The sequence below is a fragment of the Tenrec ecaudatus genome, chromosome 5 (assembly GCF_050624435.1).
Source record: "Tenrec ecaudatus isolate mTenEca1 chromosome 5, mTenEca1.hap1, whole genome shotgun sequence".
Taxonomy (NCBI): domain Eukaryota; kingdom Metazoa; phylum Chordata; class Mammalia; order Afrosoricida; family Tenrecidae; genus Tenrec; species Tenrec ecaudatus.
This window is the reverse complement of record NC_134534.1, coordinates 81,110,720-81,129,501: the sequence shown is the minus strand read 5'-3', so window position 1 is coordinate 81,129,501 and position 18,782 is coordinate 81,110,720. Positions and strand designations below refer to the sequence as shown.

The window sequence follows — 18,782 nt, the reverse complement described above, 5'->3', positions numbered from 1 at the left end:
ACCAGCCTCCCGGGGGCTCCATGTCTGAGAAGGCCTAGTCCCAGACACTTGGCAAAGGATTGGGACTGCTTTTCAAAGTGGGTAAGATATCATTCAAGGATGCCTGCTGCTCTGAAATGATTTTATATGTCCCTTACCATTCACCACGACACTTCTGGAATTTCTAGTTTGCTGAGCATTTCCTTGTAAAACCTCCAAGACTCAATCTAGCAGCCAATCAGTCTTATCTCACAGGTTCCTTGACAGGGTTCGACATCAATGAGCTTTCCCTTATCCCACTAAGTACCCCATCCCCTTGATTCAGCCCTCCCAGACTCAGATAAAGGCTCCCAGCTCCTACCATAGGATGCTAACTAGATGTGCTAGCTCCTTTGACGTTAAAGGAGCCCCTTTACCCTTAAAAAATCAGATGATGTTGTGAGTTGACCATGGCTACCGTTCAGGTGGCAAATGAGAAAAGTGTTCTCTTGGAAGGTAGAGCTTTTGCATTGCCTTCTATCGATGATGCTTTAACAGAGAGAAGGTAATGGTTCCTAAGGTCCGGAGATTTCAAGAACTCTGACAATTCAAGATGTTTGAATACATCAACCAAGAAATCCCCAAACATTTCAAATTTACATCTTTCAGATATCATCCTGGGTTTCCAACCCTTCTAAGCCCTATTTCTAAGCATCTTTCCAACCTCAGCTGACAATGCTTGCATGGCTTTATGGCCTTAGCCCCAAGCCTGGCTATTATCTTTGGATGTTCATGTTCTCTCACATCCCGCACTTGGCCTCTCAGAAAAGTCAGGTTTGTTGTCTCATGCAAGTATATGCAATGTGACCACTTCTCTCTCAGGCCTCGGTTCTACCAGAATCCAAGCCATCATCAGTTCTTATCTAGATTCTTGCAATAATCTCCACTCCTCTTGCTCTCTCCTTGCCCCTGCCACCTCTTTCCAGCACAGGAGTCAATGCAATGCTATTAAAATACACATAAGTAAATGCCACTTTGGGAAATTACTGTCATGGCTTCATATTAATGAGTTCAAAGCAAAAATCTTGCGTTTTTATTTATCTTTATAGCAAAGATATCACATTTGGCAACATAACTACAATTGGGATTATTGACTCTTTGAAATTTTAACCGCAAAGTCAGTCTTGTAGTATCCAAACTGGTTAATTAAATGGGAAACTGATAGCAATCACCAATATTTCACCTCTAAAATTTAACATGTTATTGAGAATTATAATGTATACAAACAAATTTTCTTGAATAATTGCTGGATTTTGCTTTACCTGTAAGTTTAAAAAGTAGATTTAAAAGCATATAATATACTCTGAAGGTGGTACTATTATACCTTTAAAGTGCAGAGAAGTTGAGATACTTTTTCAAATATCATGGAGCTAAATGAAGGGGGCAGACTTGAACTCACAGCACTTGAGTTTAAGTTATTGGTGCAAAATTAACTCACTAGTAAAAATCACTAATCTATGGTTAAAGAATTTAAAATTAAAAATCACTGTTCTAAGTACAAAGATCCCTGGTAGCACTGTGAGGTAAGCTACTCAAAGGTTGGCAGTTCAAACCCCTCAGTAGTTCTGTGTAAGAAAAATGAAGTTACCTGATTCTGAAAATAAAGATTTTCAGCCTCAGAAACCCTGCATAGAGTTGCTGTGAGTCAGAACTGACTCAGCAGCAGCGGGTTAATTCTAAGTGCAGGCTGAATTTGTTTTAGAAATGTGGAAAGGTGACACAAAATAATTCAGACAAAATACTATACTCTAAAAATTAATTAATAAATATAATTTCTAATAGAAATTAATATGTGAAAAGGCTTCCAAGAGTTGGTGGAAACGTCAAATTAAAAGATAGTGGAATTTCTCAAAGCTCTCTTGTATATATGGATATTACTTAGAGAAATTACAAAATGAGATTTAACTGAAGAGGTAAAATCTCCCCTCTTCATTCATGTTTGTCTTGTACTTGATGCAGGAAAATGGTTTTCCTTTCTTAGCCAATACATGGTAAGCTTATCCATCAATTACATCATATCTCAAAAGAATAGTCTATTGTACTTTAAGAAAAAGTTCAATATTATACTGATAACCAAAAAAAGTTGCATTAATTATGTTACTGATAATTTGAGATGTATATAAAAGACTCCCAAATAGCTAGTTTGAAGGATAGAATTGAATAGTAATTTTATATTGATTATCAATTTACCTCCAGATATTCTCTTTCAAATCTACTTCTTTAATTAATATCTATATGATATTTGATAAAGTAACTTAACCTGCTTGACTGTTAAAGGAACCCTGATAGCATAATGGTTAATTAAGTGTTTGGCTTAGAACAGCGGTTGTCAACCTGTGGGTCACGACCCCTTTTGGGGGTCCAATGACCCTTTCACAAGGGTTGCCCGATTCATAACAGTAGCAAAATTACAGTTATGAAGTAGCATGAAAATAATTTTATGGTTGGGGGAGCCACAATAACATGAGGAACTGTATTAAAGGGTTGGGGCATTAAGAAGGTTGAGGCTACTGACTTAGAAGAATAAAAGGTGGTAACTAAAAGGTGAGTAGTTCAACTTCACCATCTGCTCCACAGAACAAAGATGTAGCAGCTGCTTTTAGAAAGATTAATATCTTTGAACCCCTATAGGGTAGTTCTCTGTCTTATAAAGTCACTGCAAGTCAGAAGCAACCTAAATGTTTATATTCTAGTTGTTTAATTCAGGTTTATGGAAGTACGATCACTTTCTGAATGGCGAGTTAATGCATTTATGTCCATACTTTAAATGCCAAGCTATCGATTCTTTTGGATTTGGGCACACAACCATTTTCCAGCAGGTCATTTCATTCCTTCTTTTCCAAGCATTGCACATTCATTCTTGGCTTTGCCACCAACCTTCACTTAGAAAACCTTGCTATTTGCAAAGCCCATTCTGAGGGGCCACCCAATATGAGGTATGCCTGCACATGCTGTCATCCAAGGGGACAGTATCCCAATTAGAATTTCAATTTCAAAAATGCAGCATTTCTCAAATAAGCAACAAAAATATTTTTGCTCAGGTGAAATTACAATTTTTAAAAAATATTTTTGAGATATTTTAATACCACCCAAAGTCCAAATATGAAGTGTGGTTCTGAGAGGTATTTGCCACATTGACAAAGTTCTCCAGAGGACCCAGTAGACTGAAAGCAACAGTTAGAGTGAATAGAATAATAAATGCAAGGTGAGAATATTTTTCTCCTTTCTTCTTTCTGCTAGAGAAATGTAGATAATAGAAACCATTTTTTTTCTTAGCATTTCAGCACTCTGCAGTGGAAAAACATAGCCCAGTGGAAATTGTTTCTGGCAACCTTGAGAAGCGGTGCTAGCATGTGGTGGCATTTCTTTTACGGACATGTAAAGCCTGGCCTTCCCTATTGCAGCATCAATGTCACAACAAAGCCAAAATAGTGCACCCTCAGGGGAAACTGGGAAAAGGAGCATTTTCCAGAGACACACACAAAGGGTAATAGTTCTTATAAAGCCTTCTACTTCAGTTCCAAATTCTGCTTGGACCATTGATAGTTTGTAATGGAAAAATGAACAGAATATGAGATTCAAAGCAAATATTATATGTCAACCTAGTGGAAAAGGAAATGGAAATCGTATATAAGAAGCAGAGTGAGTTTATGGACATACATGCATGGGTAAATTCACATTGTATGTCAAGGAGGGCATTTAGATGTCACGCAGTGGTGGTACTCAACCTGAGTTCATGGAGTCCCAAAAAACTGAGTTAGAAGTCAGCTCTTTGTCACCAGCAGTACATATGCTATCTTCTCTCTCCATTGCTTGTGATGTAGACATTATCCTCATTTTATAAGGAATTTGATGTTCCAAAGACTCATAAACTTTTTGTATACAGTTAATATTAAACTATTCTGTTTATATACTGCTAGTATTAAATATTATAATCTATCTTAAAGTGAACTTACATTTTCTTTTTTATAATAATTGCTTTAATTTAGCTCTTTATGTTGAGAATATGAACAACAGAGCATGAACTAGTAATTCAACAGTTCTTAAATGTAAAATCCAGTGCTGTCTACTATTACCTTAGAGATGTGCAAGCATCCTCCTCCTCCTGAACTGAGGTGTTCCTCCTACGTAAATGAACTCACTGCCTCTTACTGGTCCAGTCTAACCTTTTGAATTGCTGTTGTCAATTTGTTCTCATCTAAATATATCTTAAAAGAGCATGATGCTAATGGCAGTGTTCTTTTTACTCATTAAGCTACATGTTTGCGTGGTTTTAAGAGGACAGCAGTGGATTTTTCTGGTTGAAAGTTTGTAGATTATCACGTGTCAGTAATTTGGGGGGTTCATTTAGCCTCAGTGACTCCCAAAAGTCTGAATTCCATGATAATTTGAAATGATTTTCTGCATTTCCCCAATTTTAATCAAGATTCTTATATAGATTCTTAAATCAAAGTGGTATGTAATGGTAGTGAGGTGTTTCTGATCTCCTGGCAACAGGGGTGTTTGTTAATGGGTGCAATTAGCTAGATGGCGGCCATTCCCTCCCGTGATCCCTGGCGCTCACTCTTCCTCAGTTGCTCAAGGTGAACAGAGAAGAGTGACTGTGTCTTGGATGGCTTGAATGCCCTCTGTAGGAAACTTTCTATCCAACTCCACGTATAATTGGATTATTTGTTTTCTTGTAGTTAGGTTACTGAAGTTCTTTATATATATTCTTATCCCACCTGTGCTTCCAAAGACATCTTCACAGGTAGCAGCGGGCCTCGTCATTTTCTGCTAACATCTTTTTGATGAGCAAAAGTTTTTGTTGTTGTTTGTTCTTTTTTACTATATTAGATAATCCATTGTTAAAAACAGAGCCAACAGTATTGTCCCTGCATATACTTTGAAGAAATTGACGGTTAGTTTGCACATTTGGTCTATATTGGCACTTTCCATAAAACCTGACACAAACCCTTCATTCTATACTTGGAGGAGTTATTGTTTGGAATCAAAACTTGGACTTCATTTTTATTAACAATAAATATTATCCTGTGAGGTTTATTCTCACTGTCCCAGGTATAGACCACTTTTAGGGCCTTGATTATATTTTATGCCATATTTCACATCACTGAAACTCAGTATCAGGTTCAGATAAAGACATGTCCAGTGTATTTGATAGATTTGTGCACAGCCTCAGGGTAGGTTTCCTCCCAGTTAGGAATTTCAGGTTCATTGAGATATTATTGTCCATGCAATATCAAAAGCATTCTGACATGACTCAAGCTTATTTTCCTAATCTGACATCCTGGAGGAAAAGGCGTGTGATATTGGTAGTAATTCAGTAATCTCACCTATATGTGCCTCGTGAGTACCTTTAGCAGAAATCCAGTTCATTTAGGAAATTTTCGTCTGGAGAACATCTTGAATTCTCTTTCAACACCTAGGAATGTTATCCTCCTCTTTGACATGTTTCTCCTTCTCCATCTCCTACAAAGATTAGTCTCTTTGACCAAGAAAACAAAAGTAAGATTCATTCTACTTTCCTATATTGATATTAGCTGCTGACAAGTCAACCAAACACGTGGTGGCTTTATATATAATAGAATCTAATATTGCTCAGTCCTGCACAATCTCTATGACCACAGCTTCTCTGTCTCAGTACACCAAAACATGTATGTTCTAGACATGTTTCCCTTGAGTAATTCATGTGGGTGTGTATTTTGACCAACTGGCAGAACAGGTCTTCGCTTTCTGAAAAGCTGTCTTGTACAGGCATTCTTGACCTTGTCCTTTCTTATCGGGTTATTCTAAAATAGACTTCATTAAAACCATTACACATTTACAAAGGTATTTTTCTAAACAATACAGAAAAATTGAATATGCTCCTCTTTCCTTTGCCCTCTTCTTCTCCTGGTGAGTAGCAGCATGCACTGATGTGGTACCTTTGCTGCAATCCGCCTTCCTATGTGGGTATATTACTATTTACTGGCGTTCATAGGTTACAGTAGGGCTCACTCTGTGTGGTGTATGGAATCCAGAGGTGGTTCAAGAAGTTAAGCACTTGGCCACTAACGGAAAGTTTGGCGATTCAAACCCACTCAAAGTCTTCTTAGAAGACAAGCCGAAGACCTGCTGCCCAAAGGTCATGTGCCTGGAAATCCTGTGGAATGGTCCGATCCATCACATGCAGGGTGGCCATGAGGCAGGATGGATGTCTTGGCAAAATAACAAAAATAAGTCTGGGATGCCACCCTCTACGAGCTTTCACAAATGTGAGAAGCCATGTGGCCACCCTCACAACATCAGATAGAATAATTTCACTGTCTCCCAAAGGCCCTGCGATGCACCTATGTGTCCATCCTGCCTGTCTCGAAGTCCTTGACACTGATATTTTTACTGTCTCTATCGTTTTTAGTATTTTGAGAATCTCTTTATCTCTCCTTCCAAAATATGTTTCCCCTCTGGAAGGAATCAAAAAGGTTTTTCTTCTGAAGCTTTGAAATAAATGCTTCTAAAATCAAGAAGAAGGTGCAAGTGTTAAGTGCTTGGTGACTGTTCGAATCTACCCAGGGGATCCACAGGAGACCCGGAGTCTGCTTTCCTAATGACTACAGCCAAGAGCAGCTTAATAGGCAGTGCTACTCTAAAACAGGGACATACTGTGATAGTGTATCAACTCAATAACACCTGACACCAAGGACAAAGTCAAGACTCTGTGTTTATGTATGTGCGTGTGTAAGTTGGAATCAACCCATTTGTTTGTTTGTTTCTTGCCAAGTGATTCTCAAGAATAGGCCACTAACTTTGAACTGCTCCCTCCATGGAAACAATTTGAGGTCTTTCATTTCTTAATATTACTCAGTGTTCAATGATGTTTTAGAGGTGGAAATAACAATATCTTTGCTCTAAGTCTAAGACATTTCCACATAAAACTTCTTCACTTTTCTTCAAAGATATTAATAAATATCTCTCATACACTCACTGTTAACTAAAACCTCTAGTTTTTATGGATCCTGGCAAGAGAATGTTTGTCTTCACTTCAACACACTGTCTGTCCTGCATGAGTCCTGAGTGGGACAGAGGTATGAAACTGTCTCAGATTTGATTCCCTAATCATATTTTGAAAAGGGCCAGCCTCGGGAGCATTTCTAAATGAAACCACAGAAGAACAGGATTAAGAAGAGAGCATGGTCCATTTTTGTGAAATCCGATCTTATTTCTCCTCCTTTCATTTGTTCTTTGTGCCAAATGGACGAGACCCAGAAGGCAAGCTGCCCTGTCACATCTCTTGCCTTTTCTTTGGCGACTAGAGATTGGTTGACTGAATGCTGGTGGCTGGTTTTCTCCTCTCTGCCCACGTCTTTCAAGCGAAAGCTGGTGCCTGTGGTCATCTCAAATTTGATGTACGAATGTGTCACAGATCAACAGCTTCTATAGCAAACAACGATTGGAAAACCCTTGTGAACGAGCCATATGGGACCCCTTTGTGTGGTCTGTTTCTTCTTGGTGGTGTCTTTGCCGCATTCGCGTTTCTTAGGATTAGCAAACCAGCCTAAACCTTGCTTCAGTCGTCCCTCAGTAGTAGGTGTGGTGCCAAAGGTTCACTTCTGCTTTGGGGGGATTAAGAATGATTATTTTAGAAAACGAAAAGGAAACCCTCTGATACATAGTAAGAGAAAATGCAAACAGTCCAACAGAGTCCACCGAGGAACAGGTTTTTCTTCATGCCAGCAACTAACATGACCCATGTTTCCCAATTCTATTAGAAAGGTTTCCATTCCTACCGGCGTCTACAGCATTAGAAGTCCAACGGCGAACAGTACTGAGCGTTGTCTTACCCTGTTTTCATTTGCCTCCCTCACGACAGTGCTGCAGCTGACGGCTCCTTGGGGAGAAAGAGGAGAGCAGAGGAGCAGGCTCTGGGTGTCCCCGTCAACAAAAGGAAGTCGCTGCTCATGAAGCCTCGCCACTACAGACCCAATACGCACTGCAAAGAAGAGACCGAGGACAGGACCGAGGCCGAGGAGGACAATTTCCTCTTGCCAACAGATGAGCACTCCATTGCAGGTAGCAACCCAGCGGCTTCTACACTGTATCGATTCCCTGTCATGAGAGGCATGCCGGAATTCATGCAGGACAAATGTGCTTCAAGAAGTCTAGTCCAGTTTGGAACCAAACTGCATTTTGTTAATTGAACTCAGTATCTACTTATTAGTATCTACTACTAAAAAATGATCAGACACAGTATCGAGTCCAAAGAGAAACACCACCCAGCCCTCACAACCAGTCCATTTCCAAAAGCATAGGCTTGGGTTATGATTTCTCTTGAGGGAAAACAACAAAAAGGCTAAGACATAAGTTGAAAAGTGCCTTGACTCCTTAATAGGGCGGGTGGGGAATCCCTGCAGGAGCCCTTCGACCCAAATCAAAACATCAAATCTACTACCACCAAGTTTCTGCCAACTCCCTGTGACGTTATAGGGACAGAGTAGAACTGGAAATCTTTACCACAGCAGATTGCCAGAGTTTGCCTACAGAGAAGCTGGAAGATTCGCACCACGGACCTTTCAGTGATCTGCAAAGGGCTTTTGCCCCACAGCTACCAGGTCTCCTCCCAAACCAAAGGCCACAGTGAAACGATTAGATCTCTGAAAAATTATGTTCTGTATAATGCGATTGCTAATTCTTTCTCATACTTTTATCAAAATATAGAGTAATATTTAGCCCCAATAATAACGCAACCGGAACCAATACTTGCAGGGAGCCATCATTTACTATTTTCCATATAGATTACAATAGATCATTATAGTAACAGATGGTATAGACGGGACCACAAATTGGGAACCTCCCATAGGAAAATGAATTATAGAAAGCTGTTAATAAGCCCATTACTTCCCAAATATTATATTTTTATTAATACATTTGCTTATTCATTCATGAAACATGCTTGCAGGCAGCCTACAATGTAATTACTTATTTAAATGCTTCAGGATGGGTTTCCTTCCCCAGAGTTCACAGGTGCTCCCATGGACTTCTAGTGGCCACATGGCTCAGACAGAATCTCACCTGCCATTTTGTGCATGAAACTAGAACTGAGGACATAAAAAATGTCCTTAAGTTTGTGAGGAAACTTTGAATATCTAATGTTGGTTGATTAGAAATGAAGTTAGGTGAAGACATGTTCTATTATATATGGGATATTTGTTGAGCATTGATTTATTATTCAAAGAAATCAAAATATACCACATAATTTGTCAATTGAAAAGGAATATCTTTTATACACACAAAGGTCTACACACACACAAAGTAACTAGAACATAAAGATTTAATGTATATCGTCCTATCTCCTGTGAATTGATTTTAAGAGAAGCTTTGGAATCTGTCGTTGAACTAAAGTTGTATCTGATTTAACAATCTTTGGTGTCTATTTCCTAGGTTCACTATCTCTATCACATTGCTTTGAGTTTTGTCCATCATTGTAGATTAAAGTCATTTTCGACTTCTTGTATTGCCTTGAAACTGATACATTTCATTTGTTGATTCGTGGAAATGTCAAATTGACTTGAGTGTCGGAGAAGATCTTGGCTCAAGGTAGCAGGCCTTGAGGTACATGCACCTAACTTGTCTAACGATCCCGATCCTGAGGAAATGGGCATGCTTTCACAGTCATGCCTGCTCGTGGTAGCACAGCAACCTGAGGACAAGAAGTGCACAGGACCTGTTGCTTCCCAGCTTTTATCCCAATGGGCTGATTACCCTACATGTTTAATATTAACCAACTGGATGTATGCAGGGACAAGCAGCTCTAGGAGAACAGCTACATCCGTGCCATTGGGGACTCTACTGACAGCCTCTAAAACACTGCCTACGGAAGGGAGCTGAAGCCATTTACTGCTGCCTATGTCATGTCATCTGTCTTACATGGGCCCTTTGTAACCTATGGAGCTGCTGGCCTGTGTGATGCAATATCGCCCTCTTAGCATTCCAGCAAGGAATGCAGACTCAAATGCTTAAGGAACTGCAGCAGAAACTGCACCTCTTTTTAAAAATAGGGGTGGGTTGTTTTTTGCATGTCCTTCACATATCTTACAATTTAATCATTCAATCATATTAAGCAGTTTTGTACAATCATCACTAAAATCAATTTCAGATAGTCTTTTTCTCATGCTTGTTGTTGTTAGCTCCCCCATTTCTCCCGATCCTCCTCGGAAAGTAAAATCAAAAGATGAGCCAACAGGTCACCTAAAAAGATAAAATCCCACTCCCAGGGACCACTTCTGCAGCCAGTGCCGCCGGCAGAAAGAGCCGCCCTGGCAGTGGCTTGTGGGTTCAGAAGTAAATGTAACTTCTCTCTGAGAACAAGGGTGCTTCTGGAGGCAGGCGCCACGAGTTGGGCCAGGTGTTGGGAAAGAAGGCTCCTGCAGAAGAAGCCACAGGCACCATGCACAGGCACCTCTGGCGGCAGCACTCCTCATTTTCCAAAGAACAATTAATAAATATTTTCTTTTAGCATGTAACAAACAGTTGAACCAAACAATTATGTAAACTGGAAGTGACCCAAGCGCTGGCAGTTTGGCAGCAGCGCAGGGCAATGCATTGTGGTGCACATGTGCGTTTGCCCCTCCTCCCTCTCTGGTGATCTGCACTTAATAGGAATATTTTAAACTATGTAGCTAAGCAACAGAGGTAATTGTTGCTTTCTAGAGCTTTTGTTAGCACTCTCACACAGCCCAAATATGCATAATTAGGTATAATGTCTATAAATCATTATTGTACACATGTGGGTAGTTAAGTGGAGTGAGAGAAGAGTTCAATGAATTGAGCATATTCACTGAAAATGCTTTTTATTTGTTTTCTGTAGTTCATAATACTTTGAAATTATCGTAACCCTTTACACTTTCTCTTAATAGCCAACTGTGATACTGAGAAAAAATTCATTTGCATTTTCGACTCTGTTTAATTTATTATTTAAACCTGGTATTGCTCTGCTATGAATTCAGGGAAGATAGACGATTCCATCAAATATTGTGGATTTGTTTATCCAGGCTTTCCTCTAGGAAGTAAAATGTTAAAATGTTCAGTTTATGTAGAATAGATCCCAACAAAAGACTGTACCCTATAATCAGCATTATTTAAAGGGGCTAGTGTTGTGACTAAATTCTTCCCTCCATCCAAAAATGCTTTTAGTTACTATGGCAATATTTACTTGATCCTGGCAGTCCAGTGTTGATTTAGGGAGATAATTACCAGAAAGGAAGATGATGGAGATGCATTTTCTAGTGTCCTTGTCAGAGACAATGTTTACCAAAAAAATAAACCAGACACAAAGAGCTATGTTGTCTTACACAGAGACACCATCTACCTGGGCCCTTGCCACCAGTGGTTACACCATTCTTCCACCTGAAGATGTTGATTAACACGGAATGGTCTTCATTGGTATCTCCAAAGGCTTATTCTCTGCTGCTTCCCATCCCCCATGCTGCTATTTGAAGATCAGAAATGGTCGTGCATCTCGTTTCTTTTTCTCCTGTTTTTGTTCCAGTGCATGGCAGAAGGACAATTACGCGTGATATGGGTATTCCACAGGCTGGTATTTGTGCTCTGTCATGTTCCGTATCTCTCTCCTTGCCTGAGCAAAAGTCTCTGGCCATCGGAGAGCTGGGCTCCCTGCTCACCCCTTGCATGTCCAGCTGGACATCTACATTGGTATGGGGGTTGGGTAGTGAAGCATGCCTGGTAGTGAGAAGAGTCACATTAAGATCCCAGGCACTTTGGGAATGCTCTGTCACAGAGATTTCCTGGTGTACACGACCCCAATTGGCCAGGTACTTAGCTCAACTAGTAAAATATGCATCAACAAAATAAAAGAACTGAACAGAAATTTTCAGAAGGGCTGCTTGAAAAGTAAAATGCATTATAGTGAAATGTGCAGACCCGGAGTTAGGAAACCCGAAGGGAAGAATATACTTGCATTTTACAAGATGAAATAACTGGGGTGGGGGGAATGTCTCAAGTTGCAATAGTGAAGAATTCTATAGACAACATTCTGAATGAAACTACAGCATCCAAAGAAGATGGAAGGAATATACAGAGTCACTAGACCTTCAGATATGATTGATATTCAACCATTGCAAGAGAGGTCTATGATTTTTAAAAAAGTATTGAAGACATCCAAACTGCACTGAAGGCATTATTGAAGACAAAGCTCCATAAATTGATGGAATATATTTGAGATGCAGCACTAAAGATAGGGGCATAGTAAAATAGGTTACACATTGGTCTGCTAACCATAGGCCAGCGGTTCAAAGACACCAGGTGCCCCATGGGAGGGCGATGAGACTCAGAGTTCCCTTAATGAGTGACGGTCTTGGAAACCTATGGGGCAGGTCTATGCTATCCAATGGGACCACTATGACTTAGAATCAACTCAGTGACAGGGAGTTTTTATTGGAAAGCACTGAAGGAACTTACTTGTCTACCCCAAGAAATGTGGTAGACGGATACCTGGCCAAACTACTAGACTATATCCCTATGTGTGTGCCCATAGCAGAGAAAGATGATCCTATAAAGTTTGGAAATTAATGTCATTAATGTCACACACAAGTTAAATTTCTAAAGATCATTCAAAATAGGTTGTAGCAGGACATTGACAGAGAACATTGAAATTCGATCTGGATTCAGAAGAGGGTATTAAAGGAGGGTACTCATCATTGCTGATGTCAGGCAGGTCTTGGCTGAAAGCAAAGAATACCATAAAGGCATCTGCTTATGTTTATTCATTATGAAAAGGCATTTAATGATGTGGCTCTAACACTGTGGATAACTGTTTGAGACCAGGAATACCACACCACGTAATTATACTCCATATACAGACCAATGGATGCTACCTGGCTTAAAATCAGGTGTGCGGACGGGTGTTTCCTTCACCACGCTTACTCCATTGGAATGCCCAACAAATAATCTGAGAAGCTGGACTATATGAAGAATTTGATACTGGTATTGGATGACTCGTTCATGGATGACAGTCTTGCTTAATGAAAATAAAGGCCTGGAAGCACTTACTGTTCCACTACAAAGAACACAGCCTTCAGTACATCTCAACAAAATTCGAACAAATGTATTCACACCTAGACCACTACAGAGTGGTATCAGAAACAGAGAAAAGACGTAAGCTTTCAAGAATCTCATTTTACTTGGATTCGCGATGTCTGGGGTAGCAGCAGTCAGGAGATCAAGAGGCAGCATATACTGGGAAACTGCTGCAAAATCTCTCTCTTAGGTGTTCACACACGAAGATGTCATTTTTAAGAATGGAAGCTGTGTCTGACACAAGCCTCAGTGTTTCAATAGGGTAAGAGGATAAGGAGGGAGGAAGACCGCAGGAGAATTGAGGACTTCGCCGTATGGGATTAGCAGAGTGCATCCGGTGCACCACGGACTACAGGAGAATGAGCACGTCGCCTCAGAAGAGATGCAGCGAGAATGTTTCTTAGGAGTAAAGGTGGCAGGAATTGGGGTCTTGCATATTTTGGACATGCTGTCACCAGGGATAAGTCCCTGGAGAAGGACATCATGCTTGGTAAAGTAGGTCAGAGCGAAAGAGGAAGCCCTTCAACTCATTGGACTGACACAGAGAAGCTACAACTGAATCACCCAGGAACGACTGTGAGGATGGATCGGGTCCAAGAAAAGGTTCGTTTGATTGGCCATAGGGTTGTTATGAGACAGGCCAATTAGAAAGCAGCTAATCATTGATTTATAGTACCCTGGACATGGAATTTTTGTGTGACAACTATGCAAGTGACCAGGACATCTTGAAAGCTTCAGAATCCTTTTTTGTTGTCATCACAATGTAGTATTTGGTATTTTAACTAATATTCCATGACAACTATAAATGTATTTGAGTAACTCTGGATCAGAGGGGAGATGCTCCTAAAAACATTGTCACGCCTACAGAGAAATCTGAACAGTATTTCCTGGATAAAATATGGTATTGTATATATACTTCTTTTTAATTGGCTAAGGTTTTAACACTCTTGTTCTAGATCAGTTCTCCAAAAATCATCAGCTCTTACTTTGTCAAAAATTCTAATAGTTCATTTCCTTTTTAAACAGGTTAGCAGTTTTATTGGCATAGAATTCACATAAAACAAAATTCAATGGTTTGAACATATTAAAAAGAATTATGCAAGTATCACCCCACTTTTAAAACATTTTCTTCATTCTTGTGCGTATTAATGTTAGCGCACCATTTCTCCCCAACCTACCTTGCCATGACCCTAAGAAACTATTCACCCGGTTACTGTATCTATAGATAAATAGACATACTTATCCTGGTTTTTATGTAAAGTAAAACATAGCAGCCCCCAACCTTAACATTAAATAGCAAAATGAAATATAGAAAAAACTCAATAGAAAATAAAGCAGAAAAACACAAAAAACTAGAACAAATTCAAAAGGAAGAACAAATGATAAAATATTAAATTTTAACCTAACTTCGTCTACATTAGTCTACTTTCCAGTGCACTGTCTGGTAGCAAGTCTATTCACACACACACACAGTCCCCATCCCCCCCCTACCCCCCCACCCCCACCAATGGCCAGAGGGGAATCTGCAGAGGCAACTAACAGCGTGTGTCTTCAGGGCAATTATCAGAAGCTTTGGTTCGCTGAGATGTCTTGGTGGCTCCACAGTTAGATATTTAGCTGCTAATGACAAGGCTGGTGCTTCAAATGCCACCGGCCAGTCTGCATAAGAAAACCTGGCAATCTGCTTCCCCAAAGATTCCAACCTGGGACCACTGATAGGGTTGTCCCATGATGTCGCAGTGGGTCATTATGATTTGAACACCTACTCAATAATGCACAACAACAATAAAGGTTTGCTTTGCTTTAAGAAAAGATGTTTTATTCCACAAGGTTTAGAAAATGCATAAACATTGCATCACACATGTGAAAGAGTTTCCAAAAGTTCTCAGAAAAATCCCATTATCTTGTCATTCCATTTTTCCACAAGCACTTGAAAACCCCCTTGAGTTACATATGATAGATATCTGTGTACACGTGTGTGTGTTCTGGTGCCATTTGCTGTCAGTATTTTTTGCTCTTCTGTTTTAAATATTGTCTGTTCTTTTTCTGTAGAAGAAACCATGGCAAAACCTGTGGACAACCCTTTTTATTCCGTTGCACACGAAAACTCCAATATGATGGAAGATAGATACCCTAGTTATCAAGAACTTGTGGTCAGATCTTTAATGCACTTGGGAAAACTAGAAAGCGAAGCGTCTGTGCAGACTGTGAGTGAAACCTTAAATGACAGTGGTATCCAGTCTTTGAAAGCGGAGGGTGATGAGGCGGAGGATTGTCTTCTGTTCCGTTCTGATGAGGGGAAAGACAGAAATAAGGATTCCCAGCTCCGGTTCTCTCCCTCCAATGACAGTGAAAGTAACTCAGAAAGCACAGAGAAGAGCTGGGAATGTGCCTCTAATTTTTCAGAAGAAACCACGCCGCACAGAGTGGCCAAGTATATTTTAGTGGATGATCAAAAAGACCCCTCAGGCGTTCCAGAAATAAAAACCGAAGTTGAACAGTGTCTCCCGTGTAAAAACATGTGTGACCCCGAAGAAGTAAGGAAAGACCCCCAGGAGACTCATGTGGAGCCCTTGGAAGGCCAAGTGCAGCCTCCTTTCCCAGAACACGAAGAGGATGATCAGGAATGCCTGTCCACCATGACCAAAGAGATTGAGGACCTGGAGAAAGCCAAGGGGAATTTAAATTTGTTGGAGCAAGCAATTGCACTGCAAGCCGAGAGAGGGCGCTCGTGTCACAGCACTTACAAAGACCTGGATCGTTTTTTCCTGGAGCACCTGGCCGGGGAAAGGAGGCAAACCAAAGTTCTTGACCTGGGTGGAAGACAAATCTTTAACAGCAAACGTAAGGCACTTTTTTTTTGACATTATGTGCGGATGGAATTGCTTTAAGTTTTGAAATTAGCTGGATTTTTATGTGCCAGATAACTTTAATACAATTTTAAAATTAATTTATGCTATAAAATATTTCTCTCTTTTTTTTCTTATTCCCTGGATTGTACTCAGATAAAAGGAGGTCAGCTATTTTCCCCTAATGTTTTCACAAGCTAAACACGGCCTCTCTGTATTTGACTGCAGTTTTAAAACATGTGTGCCACCACATTTCGCCATGGCGTCAACACTGGGGGTCACTCATGTTTCAGAGTAGAGCTCTCCTTCCACAAGGTTTGCAGTGGATGCTTTAAAAAAAATAATCTTATTGGGGGCTTATACACTTGTTATTACAATCCACACATACATACATCGTGTCAAGCACATTTGCACATTTGTTGCCCTCATCATTCTCCAAATATTTCTCTCTGCTTGAGCCCTTGGTATAAGCTCCTCATTCCCCCTCCCCATACACCCGTCATGAACCCTACATAATTTATAAATGATTCTTATTTTGTCATGTCTTACACTGTCTGACGTCCCCCTCACCCTCGGGGGATGCTTTTTGAGAAGAGTATAACCAGAACTTTGCTCTGAGTTGCCTTTCAGTGGGGCTGACCTTTTAGCCTTTTGTTTAACAACCCACGATGGCAATGTTTGCACCAGCCACTGACTTTCAATAGACAGTGCTTTTCAAAGTACTTTATCAGAAATCCTTGGACGTATGTCAGTTCTTACTGGATTTTAAGTCACTTCACCAGCGAAATGTATTCCAGAAACGTTTCAGTTTACTTTACCTTTCTCATTCTGAGAAACGCTGAATGCATTGTTGCTCTACAATAACGGCACACCACTTTCCATCCAGACATGATGTGCTAATTCTTTTAGAATAAACTGGACATTAATGAATTTACAACTTTCATCATTTCTCTAATTCAACCACTAATGGACCGCTCTTGAAAACAAGGAGTCAATAGGCTATGACAACACCTTAGAGGTAGCTGTTCCTTTCGACTTGAGGACAATTGTGTCCCCTGCTGTCGGTCTCTCTCTCCCCATATCTGGCTCTCTCTCTCTCTCTCTCTCTCTCTCTCTCTCTCTCTCTCTCTCTCTCTCTCTCTCTCTCTCTCTCTCTCTCCCTGAGTCTTTTACCAGGTGGGCTGAATGATGAGTCTACTAGTTATGCAGAGATTCTCAAATGGTGGTCATTCACTCCCAGACCAACACCACCATTTGTTGTGGAATTGACCCTGACTCGTGGTGTCCCCAAGTGTGAGCAAATAGAACTATGCCCCAAGGGTTCTCAATGGCAGATTATTTGGAAGTAGACTGCCTTTCTTCCCAGGTACTTCTGGGAGGATTTGCATACATAACCTTTAGCATCCCAGCGTGTGCAGCACTATCACCAGCCAGGGGCCTCCTCAATGCCTAGACAACTGCTATGCCCTCCCAGGATCATATCAGACTTATTGTTCCAGACACTTGGAGTATGGTTTGCGAGTCTGCATTTTGCTAGCAGGTCTTCCAGGTGAAACAGGGGTGATACCCGACGCCTGAGAATCCCAGGACTAGGGGAAGGTCCTCCAAGAGAAGACCAAGGCCACGGATTTAAAAGGCGTACAAGGACATGTTAATATGTCTTACAATTTCTTGGTTGCTGAGATTTCTACATGAATTAACTGTAATTTATCATTTTAAGCCAATTTTAGCACTCACCTGATATCTCTCTAAATAATTTCTTGCAGCTCAGAGCCGAGGAAATGAAAAATAATAGCATAATACCATTTCCCCTTGAGAACCTCATTGCAGTAGAGTGAATTCTGACTCATACTAATCCTATGTGACAGAGTATTTCTGCCCCAGTAGGGTTTTCGTGGCTGACCTCTTTATATGAAGAGACGGCCACATGTTTTCTTATGTAGCAGCTGGTGGGTCCAAACCTTTGGGTTATCAGTTGAGCATTTACCCACTGCACCAGTGGGAATTTCTTAATGTCATCTAGGAAGGAGTAAAATATGAATGCCATGTGGGCAGTGTTCAAGGGATCTGTAGAGATTGCATGTTAATAATGTGTGCTTGTGTGTGTATATGTGATGTGTGTGTGCTTAATGAGCAATAAAGTTAAATAAATAAATTGTTTCTAATATGTCATGTTTTGTTCTAAGATATACTGTTATCTCATGCAATATATCTGATATTAGTGGTTTACAGTCATTTCTTTCTTAATAGCACACCAAATTCATCTTACAATTAGTGGAATTTTATAGTTCATAAAGTACAGACCTTGAAGAAACCTTAATTATTTGTGCATAGAGTAAAATATTTGATGATCCTTTGGTCATGTTTACAGATTCTTTTTGCTTTAAAAAACTAAAACTACAGAATCTGTGTTTGTAAATATTGGGTTATATAGGAGACTTGCCGAATTATTAATTGAACTGGCTGAATCAGCAGTGTATCCTATTGCCTAGAGTGCAGTCATATCAGGAACAAAGGCTGTATTATTGTGCTAAACGTTTATACAAGCAACATGGAATGGACTAGTATTAAACAGAGGCCAATAAGGTGGTCCCTGGGGAGCAGGAAAACCATAGCATAGAAATGTTTCCCAAAGTGGGTGTCACCACCCCCTGAGGGGCACTGAAGCAGATTCTGAACACCTGATCCTGGATGATGGATTGTAGTGCAAAGTTTTTAATTGCCAGACAGCACTATGTGACTTAAAATAATTAATGTGGTAGATGGCCAAATAAATAAGTTAAGGAAGCTATTGATGACCATAAAAACCAAGTTCATACTCCTGTCCAGATGCAGGGTCTGTGA

The 18,782-nt window shown here is 40.2% G+C and overlaps 1 protein-coding gene across 1 annotated transcript in view; it reads left to right on the top strand.

Moving 5' to 3' along the window:
- The first annotated feature begins 428 nt into the window (after positions 1-428).
- The window catches only part of LOC142449130 (suppression of tumorigenicity 18 protein-like), an 85,319-nt gene continuing 66,965 nt past the window's right edge, over positions 429-18,782 (top strand). Inside the window, exons 1-3 of the mRNA XM_075550846.1 lie at positions 429-523; positions 7,868-8,067; positions 15,142-15,933. Coding sequence (XP_075406961.1) covers positions 429-523; positions 7,868-8,067; positions 15,142-15,933 — 1,087 coding nt within the window. The remainder of the gene's footprint in view (positions 524-7,867; positions 8,068-15,141; positions 15,934-18,782) is intronic.